Source organism: Lissotriton vulgaris, chromosome 2_1 (genome assembly GCF_964263255.1).
Source record: "Lissotriton vulgaris chromosome 2_1, aLisVul1.2, whole genome shotgun sequence".
NCBI classification, from domain to species: domain Eukaryota; kingdom Metazoa; phylum Chordata; class Amphibia; order Caudata; family Salamandridae; genus Lissotriton; species Lissotriton vulgaris.
In genome coordinates, this window is record NC_141687.1 from 1,964,695,368 (window position 1) to 1,964,709,437 (window position 14,070).

The 14,070-nt window shown below is 48.9% G+C and overlaps 1 protein-coding gene across 1 annotated transcript in view; it reads right to left on the minus strand.

Moving 5' to 3' along the window:
• ARPIN (actin related protein 2/3 complex inhibitor) overlaps positions 1–14,070 on the minus strand; it is a 193,449-nt gene that overhangs the window by 33,685 nt on the left and 145,694 nt on the right. Inside the window, exon 5 of the mRNA XM_086958156.1 lies at positions 5,474–5,637. Coding sequence (XP_086814282.1) covers positions 5,474–5,637 — 164 coding nt within the window. The remainder of the gene's footprint in view (positions 1–5,473; positions 5,638–14,070) is intronic.

The following is a 14,070-nucleotide window of genomic DNA, read 5'->3' on the forward strand; positions in this document are numbered from 1 at the left end:
GGGACGAGCCCTGAGGCACGCCCTGGCCCAAAGGTACCCCTTTAGAGTAATGGTCCCCCTGCCTCACTTGAAAGCTCCTTCCTGTAAGGAAGGACTGGATCCACCTCAGCGCGGTACCGGCGATACCACCTTTGCTCAGACACTGCAGCAAGGTGGAATGTGCTACAGTGTCGAACGCCGCGCTGAGGTCAAGCAGGATCAAGGCCATGGTTTGCCCCTCGTCTACGCCCTGTCTCAAATGTTCGGTTGCCATGAGAAGGGCGGACTCTGTGGAATGACGCGGCCTGAAACCAAACTGCGTGTCATGGAGCAAACCCACCTCCTCTACATGCTTCATGATTTGGGTGTTCACTACCTTCTCAGCCACTTTGGACAAAAACGGTAGGAGTGAGATGGGCCTCAGATTTTCCAACACCTCAAAACCAATGTGAGACTTCTTTCGAAGGGGGAGTACCACCGCCTGTTTCCACCCCTCAGGAAGCATGCCCGATTTAAAGGAGATATCCAAGACGTGCCTAATGTAAGGCTCCAGGACACTCAGGCTGTCCCCCAACCGCTTAGGAGACACCGGGTCCATAGGGGAGCCAGATTTTACCGAGAGGCACGTCCTGACCAGTTCCTCAGGGGGTGGCGTGATGAAATTTGTGAGAGATCCCAGAATCTCCATCCCCACTGCCGTGGTTTCAAACTCAGCCCCCGTGGGAGGCGGATTGGGGAAGGTCGAGTAGATTTTCTCGACTTTGGTGGAAAAATAGTTGGCGATGCGGTCACATGTTTCAACCGAACAGCTCTTCGGGTCAGCGGACGAGTCGATTGTAGTCAGTGACTTGTAGATACAGAAGAGCTCTTTAGCAGAGTTTTTTGCCCCTAGAATTTTCCCTGCATAAAAGGCAGCCTTCGACTTTTTGATCAGTCTGTGATGCAGCCGCCTCTTCGCCAAGAACGATTCCCTGGCATTAGCATCATAAGATACCCTCCAGGCTCGTTCAGCACGCTTACACTCAGCCTTTGTCCGCCGCAGCTCTCCGTTAAACCAGGGAGCAGATCTTTCCTTGCGGCCGCCCTCAGATGTACGGCAGAGTGGCGCTGTCTGATCTAGCGCCTCGGTAATGCGCCTATTCAGGTTGAACACAGCCGATTCAATGTCCGCACCTCCAGGCTGACCTTCCCTTGTCAGTGCTAGATTAAAATCCTCTAAGGAGAATTTGGCCCACTTCCTACGGGAATAGTTCAGGGGTGCCTGACTACACTTTATTGGTTTTATATTATTTATCGAGAATGCCACCAGAGAGTGATCTGTCCAGGGAATCGGCTCAATTGTAGAGACTTGCACCCCTCCCCAGTTAGCAAACACCGGATCCAGTAAATGTCCTTGGCGGTGCGTGGGACGAGAGAGCTTGAGTTCAAGCTGAAGTGCTTGGATGTCCCTACAAAACTGCTCCGCTCCTTTGTCCTCTGGGCTGTTAAGGTGGAGATTCAAATCTCCCAGTAGAAGAAATTTGTCCCTGCGTAGCGTTGCCTCGGTAAGACTCTCTACCAGGCTCTCTCTAAACTTGGTGCAAGGCCCAGGAGGTCGGTAGACCAAATAGCCTTTAATCACCGTCCCCCCATGAGTATGTACGGTAAAAGTGCCTGCCTCACTCTCTGCAACCGGGGTGGGCTCCAGTGTGCATTCAAGATTTTTCTTAAAAAGGATCGCTATTCCTCCTCCCTTCCCCACAGGCCTGTCCTGCCTGACCATGGAATAATTCTCAGGCATGGCCTCGATGATATCAGAGTCGGAAAACTGATCTAACCACGTTTCCGTGAGGAACAGAAGATCAAACTTTCTCTCTGTGAGCAGCTCGAAAATATCGAGTCTGTGCTTACACAGCGACCTCACATTGAGAAGTCCGCATAGTAGCGCGGCACACTCCTCGATGGTATCCGGCCCGGTAGTGAAACGATACCGGCATTGGCCACACTCCTTATCCTCACCTGACATACCATGCAAGCAGGGGCATGGAATCACCGGCCGTAGGCTGAGGAGCTGCTCCCTGTCCCAGCAGATTTTACCAACCGGACCAGGGGTTCCAGCCCCAGCCCGCTGTCGGCCGCGGACGGGCGCAGACGGGCTCGACTTTGGCGACACTTCGGCGCGCCTTCGTCGCGCCCGCTGCGCTCGTCCGCTGCGCTTCCGAATGGACATCCTCCTTTTGAATCCCTCAGCCCGTCTGCCTAACAACCACTAGACCGCTGACCGGTCACTCACAGGCGGAAGCGGAAGCGGAAGTGACTGTCTCTCACCTCCACGCCCTCCGCTCAATGGTGCTAGCCACCCTGTCGGACCGAGGCGTGGAGGAGGGAAGACAAGACAGTCACCCCAAATGCGTCCGGTGAGTCGGGTAATACGGGGGGGATGCGGGGGGGTTAACGGATCAACAGCCCACTAGGACTTGACCCCGGCGGAATCACCGCCACGAATGCCACCGAAAAACAAACAGGGAATTAAATTAAAAATATTGCAGTACAACACAGTCCGTAGTTAAAAACCCAGCGCGACCGCTGATTAAAACCCAGTACCTGCGCGCAAAGCAGCTGTAAGCCCTGCCACTGCTTACTCACCGCCACTCGCCCCACGTCTCTGGATCCCTTTTGAATCCCTCAGCCCGTCTGCCTAACAACCATTAGACTCCCAGACCTCCGAAGGACCAGGACAAACCACCCTCGCCTATCTGACCAAGGCACAACCATGCTGGAGTCAGAAATCAGATTTTTCCTGCCCAGAGCTTCTCCGCAGTAGCAAATCAGATTAAGGGAACATTCAGCAAATGATATCTGGCCTTGTTGATACTCAACATCGGATAGAGCCGCAGCCTTGTCTCGCTTAAGGATTCAGTGATCCGAAAAATAGACAGTAAAAATCTTGACCATGCAAAAGCACCAGAAGTATCTGATCAGTGAGAGGGCATCTATACGCACGAAATTTTAATTTCTCCCAATTAGAGCTTTTCCAGCTAAAACCAATGGCTTCCGCAGCAACTCATTCAATGCCTATTCAACTTTGTGAAAACTTCAGTTACAGCCTGCTGAAGGAATTTGACATCAGGATAAAAAGACTAAGTCCAGAAGCAAAATCTCTGTCCAGGCCAAACCTGGTTGATGTATCCAATCAGGGCACCATTGCAGTGAGCTTCAAATAATGCCTAGGTCACCATCTGCCATGAGCATTGAGAACCATTGGCACTTTATGCTTTTTGGTGCTATTTTTAGTAAAAACTTAAAAAATTCATATCTCCAGTTCCACTTATTGGATTTTTGTCGTTTGGTGTCACTCTACTTATTAAATTTTACTCCATTTTAAAAAAAATCAATTTAGTATTTTCATTGTTTGGTGTTTTGGACTTTTTGTACTGTTTTGGTACTGCATATACACTTTACACATTGCTCTGAGTCAAGCTTGTCCGCTCAGTGCCCTATCGAACAGTGTATTGAGTTTCAGTTAACTTAGTGACTTTGAGGGCTCACCATGACAAGAAATGTGATTATTCATTGAGGTGGACAGTTGCCCTCCCAAAATATTATTCTAATTCCTTACAGATTACACACTACAGTCAATTGATAAGATCATTGCTGAGTCAATTCCATAACATCCATCTCTCTTTAATGGAGCAGAGATCTAACTTAGATGAGGGCAGAGGGGAATAAAGCCTCATAAAGGTGCTCAATGACAAAGTCCTTAAGTCACTTTTTTTCTGCTTACCAGTACACTACACCATCAATGTCACCCTTAGTCACACTACAGGAAGTATGTAATGACTTCTGACACTCTCTGTGAGTACCTATGATCTCCACAATTAAACAAATGTTTTGGTTAATCAATCAATCAATCGTGTCATTTGTAAAGCGCACTACATACCCGTGAGGGTCTCAAGGCACTGGTGGGGGGGGAGGAGGGGTGCTGCTACAGCTCGAAGAGCCAGGTCTTGAGGAGTCTTCTGAAGGCCAGCAGGTCTTAGGTGGCCGTAGGTGGGTGGGGAGGGTGTTCCAGGTCTTGGTGTTCATAACCCAAATCCATCACAACATTGACAAAATGTATTGTCCATCTAACTACAAAAAGAAGCTACCATGAATGAGTTTCTGATTCCCATGGGACATCTCAAACCCTAACCTGGGGTAAGATTGTGAGCTAGACTCACAGTATTCGTTTTCATGTGCACCACGTTTGCAGTGACACGTGTGTTCACATCCACATGCATAATAATGTTTATTTGCATAGCGTCTGTCTGATTCTTCTCCTTTTGGCACTTTGTTAACCTTTGCTTTACAGGTTTCAAGTTCTTTCAGTTGAGTTTGACAAAGCTCAACCTACCTGGTGGATACATCTTAGTCTTTAGAGACTACATAGGAGCCCTTACATCTCGTCCTGATGAATGCCATGGACTCTCCTGGCCACTTGGCAGAAACATGTTGACGACATTAATGGGGATGGGGTACTAAACCTCCAGGTCCCCAAACCCTAGTTTTTAATATTAAGCAAACACCCTACTAATAAATTACATTTTGAGTTTGCATTAATTTTTAAATCACTCACTTCTCCCACGGGCCCCTCCTCTTAACTTTTAGAAGTGCCTCCCTGTCTCCAGGTGAAGGCCCGCTCGCTATCAAACGCGCTTTTTAGAGAGCGAGGACTGCAGATGATGAAGCAGGATACCTGGTGGTGTGAGGACAGTCCTTCAAATTTTTTGATATGGCCAGCACCACACAGGAGAAGGTGTAGTTCACCTTTTTCCACCTTAGAATCAGACACTCATTCAGGGTAGCTTCTTTGTGTGTGTACTTGGAGGCTAGCTCACCCTGAATACCCTGTAGCCTCTTGTCCCTCTCCTAGCAATTACTAGGGTTTACTGTGTGTATACATCTATTAACTACAACAATGCTGGCAGGTAAAATCAAAAGGATCACAGTTTCTATACTTTATAAAAATGCAAATCTATATTCGTATGTTGATCCCTTTGTTATATCAGAGCTCTGGATTACAGTCTTCAGCTGTAGGTAACGGTTTTGGTCTTAGGTACAGTCATATCATTAACAATGAAAACGTAGTTAAGTTTAATATGGCCTTTTCAAAGTTACTAACGCAAATGATATTAAAATAGAAACACTATGGGGGTACAACATAGGCCAGCATTGCTTAAAGCGCCAGGACTGTCAGGTAGAGCTGGGGCTTAATGCTGCAATGCACTCTTATGGATGCATTATTTAATTATGACTTCTATACAATAAAAGAAACAATAACTGAAAGTAGAAACCTCACTTGTGAAGAACCATATGAATACAATTGATATTCTTTTTCATATAAAAATCATGTACTTAATTTTAGACCTGTGACTCGTAACTGTGGTGTACTAAATGTGCTTTGTTCTTAATGGTTTCATTCAAACTGTTATTTTGAGGGGAAAAAACATTTTTTTAAAGTCTGAAACATTCTTACCCATTCATCATCCTCTGCCCCATCTCCTTGCCCTCGGGGCTGCTCAACAACACTTGCTTGACCTTTCGTAGCCATGATATTGTCAGTCCAGGAAGCACCTGTCTGTTGGTCACCAGCAAAATTACACTTGGTCACTGTCCCAGAATTGAGTATGGAGAAAGAGGCTTGAAAGAAAACAAAACAAAACAGATAGTTTGACCTCCAAGAATGATTAAATACACTTTCAAAGTATTGCTCATAATGATGACATGTATGAATCATAAAAACACTAGCCTTCCTCCCCTTACCTAGACACTCTGTCTTCCCTCTCTCTTTCTCGAAGTTCTTTAGGATTTAGGTTAGCGGATATGCCACTGGTAAATGTAGCTGTAATACTGCAGGCTATTAGAAGTATGGTCTCTGCCTTATTCTCAACTTTTTGCTGCTGACCACCGACTGCTGCATTACACCGATTTCTCAAGAGAAATTAGATGGCAATTCAGGGTCTTTATTCTCAAGTATTTAGAACATTGTAGTAGTGCTACATACAAAGTAGGAGAATGTTGAACCATATTGAGGCCACACAGTTCCATTCCTTAATCTGTTATGGGTTCCCCACTACCCTGTTGAATAGAACAACCAAATGCTCTCAGATTCATATTATCTGGGTTTCACCCATTTTTTCCCCAAAACATCCCCATTTGCTGGATGAAAAAAGAAAGGAAAATGCTACTTACCCAATATGCATCTGTTCTTAGCATATAGAGCGGTAGAATCATATGCTTTAGCATAGATCGTCATCTAGTCTTGGGGCCGGATGTTTGCACTTTGTTTTTAGGTCTCGCCTGTCGATGCGCATGCGCATTGAGCTTGCGAGTCTATGGTGGCTTATCCACTCTTTATCCCCAACTTGCAAGGAATCGTGGCGATTCCTTGCAGTGCACGAGAAATTTAAGCTCAATGCGCATGCGCATTGAGCTTAAATGCGCGTGCACATGCCCCCAGCCGCCTGCCTTGCCTACTCTCTCACACAGCCTCCCCCAGCTCCACCCCCTCACTTCTTGATTGCACGGCCGCTAGGCCGTGCCTCCTCTACTCTCCTCCTCCTACTCTCCTCCCCGTCTGTTCCCGCACTCCTCCCACACCCCCGCTCCGCCCCCTCCCCTGCCTGCCATGTCGCGTTCAAAACTTTTACTTCATGCATAATCACGTAATAGTGTAAGAATTACAGAAACAGCTGGCCTGTCACAAGCAGAAAATCTATTTGCGTTTCAGGACTTTGAGCACACGTTTTGCTGGGCGATTTGTTTGAATTTGCATTTTTGTATAGTCTCTTATTGCCGTCCTTCGGGGTACATTATCAGATCTTACTACCTGCTACAAAAGTAAAGAAGCAAACAAAACATGCACTGGAGAGGCTAGAAAAACAAGTACCGACTCAATGACCTCTCCACTTAATAACGTAACCCGAAATGCAATAAAGTGTTTTATATCTTCACCAGACTTGCTTAGAAAGGACCTCAAGCTCACGCACAAGCAGGCTTTCTAATTGGAAGGGAGACTCCCTCCATTTAGACCAATAAAGTGTTCTGTCTCAATTTGTGTTTACTTTCTCCATCAAACGGCAAATCTTCAGGGTATGGTGGCCATCCGAGAAGCTGCCATTCCTCTCGACCGGAAACGCTCTCTTCTGAAATGGCCGCCCCGTTACCCTACCCTGGGGAAGCGTTAGTCCTCTGTCTACTTCTTACGCATCTTCAAAAACTACGAGGCAAGGTACGTCAGAACGCTCTTCGACTCTTGCGTTACAGTGGGTGTTTTGTACAATTAGCGAGGATTAAGGGGTTAAAGGCTGTATTTAAGATCCTTCAGCGCGCCATATTTTAAACTATTGTTTGCATTGTTTTATTTAGCAATGGCAGCGGCTTCTGTTGCCCCGAGGGTGCCGCTCAGGACAACAACGATACTGGATATCAATGAAGCGAAATCTGCCTGCCTTCGATTTGGTTGCTACTCATCTCAAGCGCATTTTTTCTCAAACTTCCTTTAGGAGTTCAGCATCAGTTTTGTCAGCCTTGAGCTCCTGACACATAGAACGGAACAGCCAATCCGCGTTCGTCCAAGGGCATGAAGTGTAGACCGAGCTGTCACGCTATAGACCCCACGCCTCAGGATGGAGATGTCAGTAATGTTTAGATCATACTTTCGCCTGTCAATTTGAGGCGGCGCTCTGGATCGTTTCATACGAAAAAATGAAGCAGGGTTTTCCGCCAAGGCTATTCAACTAACCCTTGTATGGTCCTGACTACACTTATAGAAACATATACATTGGTCTGGCCCAGTCCTACCAAACTGTGACGTTGGACATATATTAGGGTGTTATCAGGGTCAATAGTACTTACTATCGACAGTGGTTGTAATTTAAACAGTCTATAAGCAGTCCTCTGAAGTCATTAGATGTAGCTCACTCACCCTCACCCTCTCACCCTCACTCACCCTCACCCTCACTCACCCTCACCCTCACTCACCCTCACCCTCACCCTCACTCACCCTCACCCTCACTCACCCTCACCCTCACTCACCCTCACCCTCACTCACCCTCACCCTCACTCACCCTCAACCCCTCACCCTCACTCACCCTCACCCTCACTCACCCTCACCCTCACTCACCCTCACTCACCCTCAACCCCTCACCCTCACTCACCCTCAACCCCTCACCCTCAATCCCTCACCCACACTCACCCACACTCACCCACACTCACCCACACTCACCCACACTCACCCACACTCACCCACACTCACCCACACTCACCCACACTCACCCACACTCACCCACCCTCACCTTCACCCACCCTCACTCACCTTCACCCACCCTCACTCACCTTCACCCACCCTCACTCACCTTCACCCACCCTCACTCACCCTCACCCTCACTCACCCTCAACCCCTCACCCTCACTCACCCTCAACCCCTCACCCTCACTCACCCTCAACCCCTCACCCTCACTCACCCTCAACCCCTCACCCTCACTCACCCTCAACCCCTCACCCTCACTCACCCACACTCACCCACACTCACCCACACTCACCCACACTCACCCACACTCACCCACACTCACCCACACTCACCCACACTCACCCACACTCACCCACACTCACCCTCACTCACCCTCACTCACCCTCACTCACCCTCACTCACCCTCACTCACCCTCACTCACCCTCACTCACACTCACTCACCCTCACCCACCTTCACCCTCACTCACCCTCACCCTCACTCACCCTAACTCACCCTCACCCTCACTCACCCTCAACCCCTCACCCTCACTCACCCTCAACCCCTCACCCACCCTCAACCCCTCACCCTCACTCACCCTCAACCCCTCACCCTCAATCCCTCACCCTCACTCACCCTCACCCACCCTCACCCACACTCACCCACCCTCACTCACCTTCACCCACCCTCACTCACCTTCACCCACCCTCACTCACCCTCACCCTCACTCACCCTCAACCCCTCACCCTCAACCCCTCACCCTCACTCACCCTCAACCCCTCACCCTCACTCACCCTCAACCCCTCACCCTCACTCACCCTCAACCCCTCACCCTCACTCACCCTCAACCCCTCACCCACACTCACCCACACTCACCCACACTCACCCACACTCACCCACACTCACCCACACTCACACTCACCCACACTCACCCACACTCACCCTCACTCACCCTCACTCACCCTCACTCACCCTCACTCACCCTCACTCACACTCACCCACCCTCACTCACCCTCACCCACCTTCACCCTCACTCACCCTCACTCACCCTCAACCCCTCACCCTCACTCACCCTCAACCCCTCACCCACCCTCAACCCCTCACCCTCACTCACCCTCAACCCCTCACCCTCAATCCCTCACCCTCACTCACCCTCACCCACACTCACCCACCCTCACTCACCTTCACCCACCCTCACTCACCTTCACCCACCCTCACTCACCTTCACCCACCCTCACTCACCTTCACCCACCCTCACTCACCTTCACCCACCCTCACTCACCCTCACCCTCACTCACCCTCAACTCCTCACCCTCACTCACCCTCAACCCCTCACCCTCACTCACCCTCAACCCCTCACCCTCACTCACCCTCAACCCCTCACCCTCACCCTCCCCCACTCACCCTCAACCCCTCACCCTCAACCCCTCACCCTCACTCACCCTCACTCACCCTCAACCCCTCACCCTCACTCACCCTCAACCCCTCACCCACACTCACCCACACTCACCCACACTCACCCACACTCACCCTCACTCACACTCACTCACACTCACTCACACTCACACTCACCCACCCTCACTCACCCTCACCCACCTTCACCCTCACTCACCCTCACCCACCTTCACTCACCCTCACTCACCCTCACCCTCACTCACCCTCAACCCCTCACCCTCACTCACCCTCAACCCCTCACCCACCCTCAACCCCTCACCCTCACTCACCCTCAACCCCTCACTCACCCTCACTCTCACTCACCCTCACTTACCCTCACCCTCACTCACCCTCACTCACCCTCACTCACCCTCACTCAGCGCAACCACAGCATCTTCACTAAATATATTTAATAAACTTTAAGCTATTGGCAATATAAAATAAAATCCATTTTATTTACGTATTAATTATTAATTGTTTTTTAAAGCCATTGATTTTTTTTAATATCAATACATATAAGTCACATATAAGTCCCGTTAATACAAAACATGTTGCTTTACAAATGCTAGAGGTGTCACATTTACAAAAATTATAACTATTGGCTTTGTAAAGAAGAAAGCTATTAATTTAGCTATTTAGAAAAAACAACACATAAATAAAAAACAAAAAAATAAATAACACCTATAGCTCAAACTTTCCTACTGCGAGACCTATTGCATTTCCAATGCAATAGGTCTCGGAGAATTTGAGTTAGAGCTTTTAGAAATGTTTATGGCTTTTTTTTAAAATTCTTTAGCATTGGCTAAAGGAAACAAAAATGCTAAAGATTTACAAAAAAACCCATAAACAATTCTAAAAGCACTAACTCTAATGCTGCGAGACCTATTGCATTTCTAATGCTTGTTCTTCTAAGAGGTCTTTCCAGTCACAAGGTAGGTGGCTCCTCCTTTTAGGTGATAGTGCACATTTGCATTTACTCCATCCCCAGATTGTTTTACTGTAAATGGGGATGATGGAGTTAATAAGAGTAGTAAACGAGATATCCATGTATATCGTATCTAAGTAAGATAGTACTGCAACAGGTAAAGGTACCCGTGGAAGCCGGTGGGCGCATATGATTCTACAGCTCTATATGCCAAGAACAGATGCATACTGGGTAAGTAGCATTTTCCGTTCGAGGCATATAAGATGTAGATCATATGCTTTAGCACAGACTATACAGCAGTTATCTCCCAAAGCGGTGGCTAACCTGTAGCTGTTGCAGTGGTCTGAAATAGTGTTCTTAAAACTGCCTGCTCCACACTAGCTTGTTGTCTTGCGATCTTGCTATCACATCTACACAATAGTGTTTTGTGAAAGTGTGTGGTGTGGACCATGTTGCAGCTTTGCAGATGTCATCTAAGTGTATATTCCCCAAGAATGGCATAGAAGCCCCTAGTTTGCCTGTAGAGTGTGCTCTAGGGAGAACTGGTAATGTGCGCTTGGCTTTGGTGTAACATATTTGAATACACTTAACTATCCACCATGCAAAACCCCTTTTTGATATGGGATTGCTTTTATGTGGTGGCGCAAAAGCAACAAAAACTTGCTTGGGTTTTGTCCTTTCTATGTAATATAGCGAAGCTCTTTTGACATCTGGTGTGTGAAGAGCACGATCTGACACAGAGTCTGGTTGAGGGAAGAATACAGGCAACTCAACAGACTGGTTGATGTGAAAAGCAGAGACAACTTTGGGTAAAAATTTTGGATTAGTCGTATGGACCACTTTGTTTTGGTGTATTTGCAAAAATGGTTCTTGTATAGTTAGTGCCTGGAGCTCACCCACTCTTCTTAGAGAGGTGATGGTGATAAGGAAGGCTACCTTCCATGAGAGAAATTGTAGTTCACATGTGTGCAATGGTTCAAAGGGTGGACCCATGAGTCTTGTAAAAACTATGTTTAGGTTCCATTCTGGAGAGGGTGGAAGTCTAGGAGGAATGATTCTTTTAAGTCCTTCCATGAAAGCTTTAATAGCAAGCACTCTGAACAGAGGCAAATGCTGTCGGTTTTGTAGGTATGCAGCTATTGTGGCAAGATGTAAGCGTATACATGTGTACGCTAAATTAGAAGGCTGTAGGTGTAGCAAATAACAAATTATGTTCTGTATAGAAGCATCTAGTGGATTGATTTATTATTACAATAAATAACAAATCTCTTCCACTTTGCCGCATAGCATGCTCTTGTGGTAGGGCGTCTAAACTCTTTGATGACATTCGTACAGTCTGGCGGAAGGTTGATGTAGCCAAACTCTAGGACTTCAGGTGCCAGATCGCAAGGTTGAGGGGACTGGGAGGGACCTGGATGCCTTATCTCTCCATAAGTCTGAGAGACTTGTGGGAAAGGTACAGTTTTTGGTGAGGAATTACTGATAATTCCAACAAGGTTGTGAACCAGTGTTGACGGGCCCACGTGGGAGTAACTAGGATTAGTGACAAGGAGTGCTGCACAAGTTACTACTTGTGTAACGATATATCTGTAAGAGACATTAGTTAGTGATAGATTCCTTACCTTAGAATATCCCCAGGCGTCAGACTGGATCCGGAAATTTTTGCGTAGCAATACCCCTGCGCGCTGGTAGGCGTCGTCTGCGGCTCCGCGTCCGTCGTCGGCGTCGTGAGCGCCGGGATGACGTCATCGGAGTATATAGACGGCGCCCATGCGCGCTGACGTCAGTTCTGATAACACAGCTTTTCCGCGCCAGATACGCAGAGCCATGATAGAACTAACACTGGTGCCATTGAAACTAGGGCCCTGAAAGGGGATGACCTTAACCCTAAATATCGGTTCGCAGAACGGGGAGGATGGGAGGGCGGTAAGGAATCTATCACTAACTAATGTCTCTTACAGATATATCGTTACACAAGTAGTAACTTGTGCATCTGAAAGAGACACGTTAGTGATAGATTCCTTACCTTAGAATAGATACCCCAGCAATACCAACCCCGGTGGTGGGTCTGCGAACCAATATCACACCAGAAAGTCCTGGAGGACGGAACGGCCAAAGAAGCCATCCCTCCGGACTTGACTGTCCAGGCAGTAGTGTCTTGCGAACGTGTGCAGCGAGGCCCACGTGGCTGCCTGACAGATGTCCTGCAGGGGGACACCGCGGCCCAGGGCAGTTGTCGTGGCCCGAGTGGAGTGAGCCCGCAATCCAGCCGGGGGCTCCTTCCTCGCCATGGAGTAGCATGCTTGGATGCACAAGATGATCCACCTGGAGATGGTCCTCTTGTGTACAGCCTTTCCCTTCTTCGCGCCCACGTAACCAACGAAGAGTTGGTCATCCACCCGGAATTGGCGAGTGCGGTCCAGGTAGTAGGAGAGCGCACGTTTTGGATCCAGACGGTGGAGCCTCTCTTCCTCTTTCGAGGGATGCGGAGGCGGAAAGAAGGTGGGCAAGGTGATGGACTGCCCGATGTGGAAGGCCGTGACAACCTTGGGCAGAAAGGAAGGTCGTGTACGCAACACCACCTTATCAGGATGAACAGACAGGAAAGGCGGAGAAGAAGAAAGAGCCTGGAGCTCACTCACCCTCCTGGCAGAGGTGATGGCAACCAGGAAGGCCGTCTTCAGCGTAAGGAGACGAAGAGGGCAGTTATGAAGTGGCTCAAAGGGAGCGCACATCAGATAGGTGAGAACAAGGTTCAAGTCCCACTGGGGCATCACGAAGGGAACAGGAGGGAACATGTGTGTGATGCCCTTCAGAAATCTACTCACTATAGGGGACTTGAACAAAGAAGGCTGATCTGGTAGCCTCAAGAAGGCTGAAAGAGCAGAGAGGTACCCTTTAAGAGTGCCCAGAGCAGAGCCCTGCTGGGCAAGGGAGAGAAGAAAGAGCAGCACTTCCGAAAGGGGTGCAGAGAGGGGATCCACAGCCTTTGCTGCGCACCATGCCACAAATCTATTCCACCGGCAGGCGTATACCGACTTAGTGGAGGGACGCCTGGCTGCCAGAATGATGTCACAGACTTCGGGAGGCAAGTCAAATGGCCTCAACTGCCGCCGCTCAATCTCCAAGCTTGTAGGTGGAGACTGGACAGGTTCGGGTGCAGGACCGTCCCCTGCTGCTGCGACAGAAGGTCCTCCCGAAGAGGCAGACGAATCGGGGGATCGACTGACATGCTGAGTAGCTCGGGATACCAGTATCTTCGAGCCCAGTCCGGAGCCACAAGGATAACTTGGGCCCGGTCGCGCTTGATCTTCTTCAGCACTCTGGGCAGAAGTGGTATAGGCGGAAAGGCGTACAACAGGCCGCAGCTCCACTCGCGACGAAAGGCGTCTCCGAGCGAGTGCCGCCTTGGAAACTCCAACGCGCAGAACTGCTGACATTGCGCGTTCTCTTCTGTGGCGAATAGATCTAACCAAGGCTCTCCC